Genomic DNA, 12,792 nt, shown 5'->3' with positions numbered 1-12,792 from the left:
TGGAGCAAGTTTTTAAGAAAGCATATGTGGGCACAGCCTGCGTGTCCCAGAAAGTCGTCCTTCTCCTGCCCTGCTTCTGGTGGCCCCTTCTTTGTGGGTTGTTCATTTTCTAGCTGGGACCATAGGTCACTATCAACTTCTTGGGCGATTTTTCCATCTGCCACCCCTTGTGCTGCTGGGCAGCCTGTAGGAGGTGAGGTGGCCAATAGGTCCACTCAGCTGTGGTCAGTGGGATCAGGGGTAGGATTACATCCCCCTCACATCGTAATGTAAGGCAAAAATGCAAAGCAAAACAAAGTTATAAAACCCTTTAAGGGAACTGTGGGTGTTCAGGCACTTGGAAGCTTGGGTTCTTCAAAAGGTACTGTCTCATGAAAGTCCTGTTCTCTGGGACCTTTTGTTTCTCTGTTTTGTTTCTGTTGTTGTGTTATGTGTGTGGGGTGAGTTACAGGTGGCTTGGTTGTCCCAGGTGAGGCATATGGGGCACAGGTTTTCTGGGGGAGTCCTTTGGTCTGGGTGGCCTGGATTGATGGGTCAAAGGGAGGCCTCAGAGCACCTCGTTCTTCAGGGGAGTTAGATGGACACACTGTTTTCAATGAGCGGAGGGTCCAGGTAGGTGTAGGGCAGTGCCAGCTCCTGGTTCCGCTCCCGGATCTCCTTTGAGATCTGGGTCAGGCGGCTCTGGAAGGTCGCGATGCTCTGCTGGGGAGCCTCCTCTGTGAAGTGCTCCTCTGGGTAGGTGCCCAGGGGCCGCTGGGAACCAACCACAAGACTGAGTGAAGGGGACACTCAACAGGTGTGACTCGTCTTCACCCTCCTGGAAGCAGACCCCACTGAGCCTCATTCATGCCTTTCCCTCTAGATGGTGAAGATCCCTGCAGGCAGCTCTTGGAGACTAAGCTCAAGTCAGAGTCTTAAAGGTGGCATCTCCACCCCCCAGCACAATCACCTTGCAGCTAGGGTGACTTTGCATCACCTCATTTGATCATTTGACCCTCCTTGCAATATGCCCAATGCTCATGTGTCCCCCTGGGAAAGCTCAGTGAGGTGAAGGGACCCAGGTCCATCAATTGATGGCAGTGTTGGGTCTGGTCCAGAGAAGGGAAACAACAACCCCTTGCACATCCCAGAGCTGGCCCAGCTCAGCCCCCAGCCCCCATACTCACTTGGTCTCCAGGCTCCTTGCTCAGCAACCAGAGGGCCACAATAATGTCACATGTGGCATTGACCGGCGGGAGGGTAGCTAGAAACCCCTCTGGCCTTGTCTGGCCTTTAGAGGTAGGGGGTGGCAGCTGCATGCTGGCAGGCAGGTTGGGCATCCAGACACAGGAGTCAAACTGTAGGCCGAGAAGGCCACGTTGAGTCCTCGGAGCCCACCCCATCTCCAACCCGCCACCCTGGCACCGAGCCCTCTCACCTGCCCCGCACTGACGGCATAGTGCTTGGCTGAGCAGTTGAATATCACCATGGTGACATACTGCACCAGGGCTTCCCGGGTCTCCAGTGAGGAGGGCATACCTGCGGGCAGAGGGGGGCTGGGCATGTGGCGGCCAAGTCCCCAGGACCAATGCTGCAGGGGCCTGAGGTCCCCATACCTGAGCTCTCCCTGCCCAGAAAGCCCTCGGAGAAGATCTCCCACACCCAGGCCTGGAGTTCACCGTCCTCACGCACGGATGCATCACTCGGGTAGTAGATGTTGATTATCTCGGAGACAAAGCTGCAAGGGGCACTGGGTTCAGTCCCGACTTTGGACCCTGACCCTCTCTGAGGAGCAGCGCTGCTCAGTGTCAATGTCCAGCCCTCCTTCTTGCCCCGAGCCTCCCTGGTGCCCCCCCAACCCCCTGCTCCTCCCCCATCTTCTTACCTCCCCGACCCCCCAGCTTTCTGAGGACGGCCACCTCACCTCTCCACTGCACCCCAGATCTTCAGCCCATCATCCCGGTAGTAGTAGTTCGGGATGTCTTTGACTCCACGGGCCTGGATATCCTCAGGCAGACACAAGACGGAATAGTTTAGCTGCTCCATGTTCCTCTGTATCAGCTCAGAGAAGCCTCCAATGCCAATGCCTGTGGACTGGAAGACAGAACTCCTGGGTGCCCGAGCCCCAGCCCCAGAAGTAGCATTGGTGGGAGAGACAGGGAGTGTCCCACCACCCCCTTCTGGCCTCCCAGAGGCTGAGCTTACCCTGTCCACCACCTGCCCCGGGGCAATGAGCAGCTCGCGGGCCAGAGTGTTGATGTGCAAGGTATACCGAGTATGTGGGATCAACAGCTAGAAGGGTCAGAGAAGACAGAGATAGGTGAGGCCTGAGTCTCCCCAGCCCCAGACCTCCCCGCCTGGAGGCACCAGGTCTTAGAAATCACCCATAGAAAGAGATGACAGGGACAAGAGGGCCAGCTTGGGAGAGGGATTGGGGCTCCAGACCTAGTGCTGGGGGCTGCATTCCACCAGCACCTTGTACTGGGACCCGGGCCTGGCACCACCTTCCCCTCTCTGGACAAATGAGGGGCTGATCTGGAGGAGCATGACAAACCCCCAGCTCTAGCATTCTATGATTCACCAAGGCACCATGAAAAGCAGGGCCTGTGGAGCAAAATGGAGCCATTCCCCCAAACCACCAGGCCCTAGAAGCTGCAGATTGTCAGAAAGAATCAGCCTGGACCGAAGGGGATAGAGAAAGGCCTGCGTCTAGGACCCAGGACACTGTCTCAGTAAGAATCAGTGAATCCAACATGCTGTGGACTCCACACGGGGGAATTGCTGCCCTTTGAAGAGGAGAGGCCCCAGGTCCCTGGGGGAAAGGAATCGGGGCCATCTGAAGGCTTAGCAGAGCCAGGGAACCTACAGAACCACTTTATAGACATAGGTCTCCCTCTGAGGGCTCCATCTCCCTGCTGCCGTCCACAAGAGACCTGCTGGCCTCTTGGAGCCGTGTGCACACCCTGACATCTGCAAGCCCCAGAGCTCTCATAAGAACTAGGCTTGCGGATGGCTGCTGCCTGCTGGTCTGCTCTGCCCCAAGAAGTCACATGCAGTCTCCTCCCTCACCCCAGTCCCCGTTCACCTCACCCAGGCTCAAGGCCTGTGGGAAAGCAGGTTCCCAGGGTTGGAGTGGGGGGAGCAGTCATACAGGGAGAGGCTGTTGAAGCAGGATGGGGGCCCTGCACCCCATTCTGGAAGGATAAGGCCATATGGGGACAGGCCGCAGAGTACCCCGAGGTGCAGGGCCACGATCCAGGCCACCCTGCTGAGCCACTGACCTTGAAGAGTGGGTGGCAGTGGGGCAGCTGGCGCAGTGTAGCCATGGTGAAAACCTCTGGCAGCAGGTGCGCATGCAACAGGTGCGTGACAGCCTCATGGACCGAGAATTCGGCGTTGCGCACCCATGTCTTGGCCAGCAGCCAGTCCCACTTGTTGTCACTGGGCAGGAAGATGGGGCTGGCGGGTCCTGGAGTTTGGCTGAGCTATAGGAGGAGCGGGTCAGGGAGAGGTGGCCGTGGGTGTCTGCCAACCCCTCGGCCAAACCCCTCCGTCTCCCTGCCCTGCTGCTGACCTGGATGGCAAGGGGAAGCAGCGGCCCTCCCCCGGGGCTCTGGTACAGCAGGGTCATCGGGGCTGCGGAGAACTGAGGCTTCCCGTTAATGAGATTGGTGTGGACGCCGGAGAGGATGCCGTGATCCACCAGGAACAGGGAGCCCCTCTGCAGGACAGAGCAGGGGAGCAGGGGCTGCCATCTGGCTTTCTAAGGGAGGCAGGGGTGGGGCTGGGAGAGGACTCAGGACAGGGAGAGGAGTGTGCCTGGGAGAGGGTGCCCTTGGCACGCGGCAGGTCCTTAGGGTCCTCTCTAGGAGGGGATGGGCCAGAGGCACTGGGACAGCAGTGTGCAGAGCCTGGATCCCCAGTCCCTCACCTCCAGCTCGGCCTGCAGACTGGTCCCGGGGCCCAGCACCGGAGCCACCATGTCATCAGTGACGGGGAAGTTCTCTGGGAGGTGGCCACAGCGGCGGATCAGGACAGGGTTGAGGCCATTCAGGAACTGGGAGGCGAAGAAGGTGTCCTCCTGCCAGTGTTCCAACGTGTACTCTGGGGCAAGGGCGGCGGGGGAGGGGGGCCAGGTCACGTCAGCCCGGAAGCCCCCTCTGGGAGCTTCAGGGTGGAGTTGCTCTGGGTCTGTCCCGGGCTCCCTCTGCTTTTCACTCTATACCTTTCTCAGCCTGGGCTTCAGTCACTGCCTTTCACCAAAGCAGCAAGGCCCAGTCCCCTGCCCACCTGTCCTGCCGTTTCCCTGACACCCCAAGCCCAGGATTCAGCAGCCTCAAATGCACCATGTCAGAGAGACTGGGCTGCGGCTCTGGCCCCGCCTCACTCGTCACCTGGCATCTGAGGACGGGCACCTCTATCCAGCGGTGGCCACGGCACAGCTGGGGACCCCTTGCATGAGCTCCCTCTCCTCCTCTCCCCCTCGGGTCCCACTGATGCTCCGTCCTGAGGTGCTCTGGCCCCACCTGTCCACTCCGTCTCTGCTGTCACTGCCCTGCTGAGGCCACCATCCCCTGCTGACTGAAGACCTTGTAACAGCTCCTCCTGTTGCCAGTCACATCTGCTAACGACCTGCCACCCACAGGGCACATCTGGCCACATCAGCCCTTCACTGGCAGCCAGCCAAAGCTTCCCATTGCGCCTGGGAAAAGCCGAAATTCCCATCCTGGTCTACAGAGCCCTGCGCCCCTGGGTCCCATGCACCTCCTCCCCTCTGTCTCTTTCTTCCCTCCCTCTGGCCAAAGCAGAGGACTTTCTCCCTACCACCTTACCCCCCGCTCCCCAAAGGCCTCTGGTCCTTCCATCTTTGGGGCCTTCACATTCACTATCTGCCCTTTCTTGGTACTGTCAGACTTTCAGGTCTCGGCACAGAAGTCGCCTCCTTGGGAGAGCTTTCTGGGACCGCACCCCCTGCTCCGTCACTGCCCAGACTAGGCAGGTCCCCCCTTTCTGTACTCTCGCTGGGGCCACTGAACAGGTTTCATAGGTGAAACTTGGGGCACCTGGGTGGCTCAGTGGTTGAGGGTCTGCCTTTGGCTCAGGGTGTGACCCCAGGGTTCCGGGGTCGAGTCCTGCATTGGGCTCCCCGCAGGGAGCTTGGGAGCTTGCTTCTCCCTCTGCTTGTGTCTCTGCCTCTCTCTCCGTGTCTCATGAATAAATAAATAAAATATTTTTTAAAAAAAAGTGAAACTCATTATTTTGATTTTGAGCCTAACATCCACTCACCTGCTTGGCTGTGAGCCCTATAGGGACAAAGACTGTCCACAGCCCCTAACCCAGTGTCTGATGGGCAGCTGCCCCACCAATGTCTGTTGGATTAAGAAGCATTAGAAGGTTAGGAATGCACCCAGTGTACACCCTCTCCTCTATATGTGGAGGAAGTAAGGCTGAGCGAGGGACAGGGGCCTGCCCAGGATCATACAGTGAATCAGTGCTTGGTTTTCTGAGGCTCCAGACAACTATGAGAGCTGACGTCTCAGGGAAGAAGTCAGGAACCCCAGCCCGGGTTCCTCACCAGCGGCTGGGGTCTTCCGGAAGTTGAACATCCTTTTCATCTCATCCAGACTCTTCCAGGGCCCCTTGCGGTCCAGCAGCCCCTTGAGTTTCAGCTCCGTAATCCTGCCAGAGAATATGAAGGGTGGGGAGGGGGCAAGAGGCCCTGGGAGACCCTCTCCTGTCAGCTAGCCTTATCCTTCCTAGGTTCTTGAAGCAGCCCCCAGATCCTGAAGTAGCCACTGTCCCTGAGATAATCATTGTCCTGTGGGAATCGGTGGCGGGCAGAGGCTGTGCCCTGGGTAGGGCTGTGTGACCCAGATCCTTGATGGTGAGAGAGGGCAGAAGGCAGGAGTTCTAGGGCATCTGAGGCCCAGGGTCAGGAGGGAGCGGCCATCCTTACGCAGAGCTGACTTTCAGGTAGAAGCAGGAATTCTTCATTACAGAGTATTTGATGTTGAGATCCAGATCTTTCACAGACTTCTCATCCAGGCAGTGAGGCCAGCTCGGGCTGTACGTCTTCCAGCTGGAGAGAGGAGCAGGAAGGTGGTCAACAAGAAGACTCAGGAGCCCACTGACTAGGGCAAGGGCAGAGGGAGGCCCTCGTCACAGCCAGCCACCTTCTGCAAGCAAGAGTATTCTCGAGCTCTGCCTTTGCCAGGCACCTACAAAGCTGAGAGGGGAGCTGCCACGTTCCCACAGTGAGACTTCTTCCCTGAGCATAGGTGACAGGTCCAGGGCTGGGCACCTAACAAGAGCGAGGCCAATCAAAGTCTCTTCTGGGGAATCAGAGATTGGGGCTGTTGAAAAAGAGACATCGAGGGGGTGCCTGAGTGGCTCAGTTGGTTAGGCATCTGTTTTTGGCTCAGGCAGGTCATGATCCCAGGATCCTGGGATCGAGTCCTCACATTGGGCTCTCTGCTCAGCGTGGAGCCTGCTTCCCCCTCTCCTGCGCCCCCTGCTTGTGTTCTCTCTTTGTCAAATAAATAAATAAAATTAAAGAAAAAAAAAAAAAGAGAAAAAGAGACATCGAGTCCAAAATGGAGTCACTTGTGCTAAGCCCACATCCACAAACCAAGATTTAATATCTAACCTATTTGCAAGTTCAGCCTCTCCCAGGAATGTGACCTTTAACATCAGTCAATCTGGAATTATTGGGTCATCACCAGTGAGGTAATCTCCTAACAGATTCCCCACCTTACCCCACAGGAAGGTGACCTTGCCTGAAACTCTCTGCTTTTTGCTGGAGAATTCCTTTTGCTGCCTCCATCTGCCTATAAAAGGCTACTATTTTGTATGGCTCTTCAGAAGTCCTTATTTTATTTTAAAAAATATTTTATTTATTTACTCATGAGAGACACACAGAAAGAGGCAGAGGGAGAAGCAGGCAGAGGAGCCTGCAGGGGTCCCGACGCAGGACTCGATCCCAGGACCCCCAGATCAAGCCCTGAGCCAAAGGCAGATGCTCAACCACTGAGCCACCCAGGCACCCCTTCAGAACTCCTTCTTTTCTGCTTCATGGGATGCTGCCTAATTTGTGAATCATTGAATAAAGCCAACTTGATCTTCAAATGTACTTGGTTGAATTTTTTTTTTTTTTAAACAGGGCTGAGCCAAAGAGGGTCTCAGTCTGGATTTCTAGACTACCACATGTAAACATAAGGTTTGTTAGTGATGGCCACTTTCCGCTATGTGGACTGGGATCCAAAGAAAGCTGTTCTACAGAGAGAGAGAGAGAGAGAGAGAAACATGAAGCAAGAGAGAGAAGCATCTAGGCCCCCAGAGACAGAATCAGCTTGGTTTCTGGCCTGTGAGATCTGGCTACGCTTCCAGTACTTCTGAGAGCCCCCCTCCGGTCTGCTTGGGGATCTATTTTCTCCTTACAACCCAAGATCCCTGACTTACACAGATGCATCTCAAAGATGGAGGCTGTCTTGAAGCAGGGAGTTCAGAAGGCTTCAGTAGCCTTCGGCAGGCATCCCATGGAGAGACACTTTGACTTCCACAGCTTGGGGGAGCCTGGAAATTTGCTCTGCCCAAGGCCTAAGGCATCTTTCTCAAGCAAGCAATACAGCCTGAAGACTTTCCCTGCAGTGGTAGAAATCAAGTCCCTGCAAAGCTGAGCCCCGCCCCTCTGCTCCCCACCCCTGGTGAGTTCTCTTATTCATTCAGTCATTGCCTTTGGGTTTGAACTTTCAACTTTAAAGAACAAGTTGCAGCTACAGTACCTTGTCCTAGGTGGTGGTCCAACCTGGCTTCTCAAATGTGAAGGTACAAACCCATTCACCCAGAGATTTTGGGAAAATGCAGGTTCTGATTTAGCAGGTGTGGAGTGGGTGGGCCTAACACAGATCAGATTGGTAATCTTAGCTTCTTTTGCAGAAGGAAATAAGGATTTAAAAAGTTAAATGAGGGATCCCTGGGTGGCGCAGCGGTTTGGCGCCTGCCTTTGGCCCAGGGCGCGATCCTGGAGACCCAGGATCGAATCCCACATCGGGCTCCCGGTGCATGGAGCCCGCTTCTCCCTCTGCCTGTGTCTCTGCCTCTCTCTCTCTCTCTGTGACTATCATAAATAAATAAAAAATTAAAAAAAAAAAATTTAAAAAAAAAATAAAAAAAAAAAAATAAAAAGTTAAATGATGCCTCCTTTCGGCAGCGCCTAGTCTAGCTCTAGGTCTCTGAACCCTTGGGTCTTTTTTTTTTTTTTTTTTTTTAAGATCTTATTCATTTATTTGAGAGAGAGGCAGAGATAGAACCAGCAGGGTGAAGGGCAAAGGGAGAAGCAGAAGCCCTGATGATCCTCAGGATCATGACCTGATCCAAAGGCAGACAGAGCTTAACCGACTGAGCTACCCAGATGCCCCAGGTCTTCGTTTTGATAGGAAAGGAAGAAAGGCCACATTACAGACATATCTGTTCTCTCGCAGATATGGGGCTAGGGCGGGCTGTTTGGGTGCAGTGGTTTCTTGGGGACAGAATTCACAACACAGGTGGAATCATCAGGAACCAAATGAGCCAGCAGCTACTGGACCCTCCCAGAGACCTGGAGCTAAAGGCTTCAGGCAGCGGCGGAGTGGACCAGACCACAACCTTTTGAAAACCTGCACTTGAGCACAGGTGGTCCCTAGCCCCCTGCCTCTCAGGAGCTTTCCCCCCAGGCCCCAACTCCCCTGCAGCCACCCTGCACCACCAGGGCAGCCTCTAAGGAGCTGAGCCTAGAGCAGAGGAAGAGCCCTCCTCCCACCTGCCCTGGAGGGTGAGTTTCCTGGGCTTTGGCATGGTGGATTTCTGGTTCTGCCTGATTTCCAGGAGGATAAAACGAGCTGATGTAAGAAAAAGCCCCAGGCATTACCAGCACTGGTTTTCACACACTGGCAGAGTCTTCCCGAAGGCTAAAGCCGTTCTGCTGCCCCCACCCTCAGGATGTGATTCAGTAGGCCTCAGGGTGTCAGTGAATTTGCATTTCTAACAAGCTCCCGGATGCTGTTGTCTTAGAAGAGGACCACTGGCCGGGACTTGAGTTGGTGTCTCCCAGGGCAGCCCAGGCCAGGCTGCCCACATCCCTCGGAGGCCAGCGCCACCCCCCCCCCGCCCCCACAGTGGCCCGCTCCTCACTGGTACGAGTCCTGCCTGGCCTTCAGCTCGTCTTGGCGCTGTTGCTGGAGGATGGGGTGGTCGTCCGCCCAGGGGACTTTGGCTGTGAGAGCACAGGAGAGGGTCAGGGGGGCAGGGACCCCCGCCCCACCCCCTCCGGCCCCAGATTCTCCGCCCCTCGCCCCCGGTCCTATCAGCATCCCTGCTCCCACACGGGGCTGGCCCCTCCCGGTCCCTGGGGGCCACACCCGCCGGCCTCTCTTCTCCCGCGACCCGCTCACCGGCCCCCGCGCGCAGCGCCAGGCTCCCCGCGCCCTCCAGCCACTGGTAGCAGGGGAAGCGCAAGGGGGCGCCCTGGGGCGGCGTGAGCTGGAACCAGCGGCAGAACCAGGCGTCCCGGGCTACCGGCCCGACCGGGGCGGGCAGCAGCAGGGGCGCCTTGTGCACGCGCAGCAGCAGCAGCGGGCCCACGTCATGGGGGGACGCCACCTGGAAGTCCTCCACCTGGAGGGGAGAGATTTAGGGTCGGAGGGGGCGGCCCCTGCTCCCTCCTCCGCCTCCACCCCGCGCCGCGGTGCACTCACAGCGCCCGCGCTGAACTCCTTGCCCGGATGGTCCAGGCGCAGGGGGGGCGTCTCTCCCCGGGTCCCCACGAGGCTGACGGCTATTTTGTTCCACGTGCCGGCCCCGATGGCGTCCCCAGTGGACACTGTCACGCTGAACTCGGCCATAGTTCCAGCCCAAGTCTGGCTGTCTCCTGCGGCTGCTGACAGCTTTAAAGCTGGCGGCTCAGCCGGGGACACGCCCTGCCCCTCCCTGCCCCGGTCACCCGCTGCGAGTGCCCACGAGCCCCGCGAGCGAACGCGGGGCGGCCCCGGGACAGAGAGGGGCGGGGCTGGGAGGGAGGGATGCTCAGCGTGCAGGGTCGAGCAGGATCCGGGGGTCCTGAGGTTTGGGGACTTTTTTTTTTTTTTTTAAAGATTTATCTGCTTATTCATGAGAGAGACACACACAGAGAGAGAGACACACACACAGAGGCCGAGGGAGAAGCAGGCTCCCTGCGGGGGGAGCCCGACGTGAAACTCGATCCCAGATCCTGGGATTAGGCCCTGAGCTAAAGGCAAATTCTCAACCACGGAGCCATCCAGGCGTCTCGTCTATTAATGTTCTTTTTTTTTTTTTTAATTTATGATAGTCACACAGAGAGAGAGAGGCAGAGACGCAGGCAGAGGGAGAAGCAGGCTCCATGCACCGGGAGCCCGACGTGGGATTCGATCCGGGGTCTCCAGGATCGCGCCCTGGGCCAAAGGCAGGCGCCAAACCGCTGCGCCACCCAGGGATCCCTCTATTAATGTTCTTTACCCAAACAATCTATTCTGAATTATGATCCTTTGTCAGGCCAGGTTTTCCATTTATCATGTAAACTATATGCAAGAACTACACTTCTCTAATATATTAAAAAAAATTTTATTTGTAGGTCACTCTTGTGGTATAAGTCAATATTGTACATGTGCATGTGCCAGGGCGCACAGTGAGGCTAAGGAAAAGTAGGAATGCTTTACTGTTTTCCCACCCTAAAATACCTCACTGGATTCCCTTTGTTTGTTACTTTCTGCTTCCTTTTCCCTTTTATAAATTTAAATGAATTTTTTATTTTATTTAAAGATTTTATTTATTTATTTATTCATGAGAAACAGAGAGGCAGAGACACGTAGCCACCCAGGTGTCCCTAAAAGAATCTATTTTAAAGGAGACTTTATGTCACTACTGTAAATTGAAAATCAGCTTCAGTAGTGCCTGAGGGACTCTGGGGGTTAAGAATCTGCCTTCAACCTGGGTCATGATCTCAGGGTCCTGGGATAGAGCTCCACCTGGGGCTCCCTGCTCAGGGGGAGGTCTGCTTCTTCTTCTCCCTCTGCCCTTCCCGCTCCCCTTCTCCCCAGCCTGTGCTGTGCTCTGTGTGTGTGTGTTTCTCAAACAAATAAGTAGAATCTTAAAAAAGAAAAAACAATCAGTTTCAATTGCCATAGAGAGGGTCCCAGTAGACACAAGTCCTATGAGAACAGAGTTACTCAACTCTAGGTGGATTCTGTTTGCCAGTAGTTTGTTCCTTGTTTTAGGGAAAGACATTCACAAGGTATTGGCAGTCTCTCTCTGGTGTAATGACAGTTGACTTGTGATTCACTGTGACCCCACACCTCCTAGGCTCTGGCCTAGAGCACTCTTGTGTTCAAGGCATGCCAAGTAGACCACTTGCATCACAACATAGATATCAGGACCATGGGTGCTTGTTAAAAATGCCTCCCCAAGCCTGCCTACCTCACACCAGGGAGGCTGTCTCCAGAGATTGAAAGTGGGGAACGTACGTTTTCAAGAGACATAATAAGGTGATTCTTCTTCAGACTTCCTGCCCCAGAGCATTTCAATATTTGCCTCTGTTCTGGCCCACAGCCCCGGATGAGCTGGCAGGGTCTTCCGGGAGCTGTCATCTGACCATTTGAGATGCAGAGGAAGGAATCAGAGCTCTGATGGGTAAAGGAACTTACTCGAAGCTTTAAAATACCCATCAGATGATGTGTGCCCTTGCTTTGAATTCCTGAATGATTTGGTTCCTTCCTATCTTCATCCTCCTTCTCTCCCTGCCTCCCTCCTCCACTTCCTTCCTTCTTTCCCATCTCCTTTTCTTCTTTCTTTCAAATTCTAAAATTTTGATCAAAGCTATAGATGCACACAATTCAAAGAAACAAACAGGAGCAGCCCTGGTGGCTCAGTGGTTTAGCGCTGCCTTCAGCCCAGGGCATGATCCTGGAGACCCAGGATTCAGACCCAGGATCGAATCACGCGTCGGGCTCCCGGCATGGAACCTGCTTCTCCTTCTGCCTGTGCCTCTCTCCCTATGTGTCTCTCATGAATGAATAAATAAAACCTTAAAAAAAAGAGAGAGAGAGAGAGACAAACAGTTCTGGAAGTTTCTCACTGACAACAGGGGTTCTCTGCCCCACCCCTGCTGTTTTCCTCTCATCAAAGACAATAGCTTTCCTCTCTTTTAGTTTGTATTCTTGGTATTGATTGCCACATCTCAAACAGCTCGCAAGTATCACTTATTTATTGTTTTTGTTTTGTTTTGTTTTCAGCTTTAGGAAGAGAGGGTTGCTGGCCTCCCTCCTAGCTCCTATGACACCTGCAAACCTATCTTACCTCACCTTCAGATAGAAGTTCAGTAGGACTGCAGCAAACCAGCACTCAGTAGTCATGTGATTTGACTAGGTGGATGCTTTTCATAGGGGGGTTTATAGTGAACTATAGGGTTATTTTTTTCTTGCCTACAAAACCCTTTCTGTCTTCTCTAGGTAATAATTATCTACTTGTTATTATTTGTCTAATTGTCTAGATGCTTGTATTAACTTTACCTGTCATCTGGATCCCCAAGCACGCTCAGGCACATCAGATACTCCCAGGCTGTCACCAGCAGTGCGGTGCCCTCTGGCTCCCTACTTAGCTGTCATCCTGAGCTCTGGCATCGTTCCCCCCCACCCCAGGGATTCCGTCTCCACTAGTGCACCCGTCTCCTGTACCCCAGGCTTTCCTCTTTCTCGGCTTATTTCATTTCCATGGAGCACACTCTTCACTAGCTAGCTGCTTCAAAAAGGGTACAGGGGAGGGACG

The 12,792-nt window shown here is 54.7% G+C and overlaps 1 protein-coding gene across 3 annotated transcripts; it reads right to left on the bottom strand.

Annotated features, from left to right (window-relative positions):
• Positions 1–119: 119 nt before the first annotated feature.
• ALOX15B (arachidonate 15-lipoxygenase type B) lies at positions 120–9,857 on the bottom strand. Of its 3 annotated transcripts, XM_041771908.1 has the most exons (14): positions 9,711–9,857; positions 9,408–9,630; positions 9,148–9,229; positions 5,936–6,058; positions 5,555–5,658; positions 3,911–4,083; positions 3,554–3,700; positions 3,261–3,464; positions 2,185–2,271; positions 1,904–2,073; positions 1,596–1,717; positions 1,418–1,518; positions 1,167–1,337; positions 120–753 (listed from the first exon to the last, which is right to left on the bottom strand). In XM_041771908.1, the coding sequence occupies exons 1-14, from the start codon at positions 9,855–9,857 to the stop codon at positions 574–576; spliced, it is 2,034 nt and encodes a 677-aa protein (XP_041627842.1). In that variant the 3' UTR covers positions 120–573. The 3 variants fall into 3 exon arrangements, with proteins under 3 accessions (XP_041627842.1, XP_041627844.1, XP_041627845.1); XM_041771910.1 differs by lacking the exon at positions 2,185–2,271; XM_041771911.1 differs by lacking the exons at positions 1,596–1,717; positions 2,185–2,271 and having other exon boundaries at positions 1,917–2,073.
• Between the last annotated feature and the right edge of the window lie 2,935 nt (positions 9,858–12,792).

This window comes from Vulpes lagopus, chromosome 10 (genome assembly GCF_018345385.1).
Source record: "Vulpes lagopus strain Blue_001 chromosome 10, ASM1834538v1, whole genome shotgun sequence".
Taxonomy (NCBI): Eukaryota; Metazoa; Chordata; class Mammalia; order Carnivora; family Canidae; genus Vulpes; species Vulpes lagopus.
Note: the sequence above shows the minus strand (reverse complement) of the source record. Positions and strands in the feature narration are given on the sequence as shown.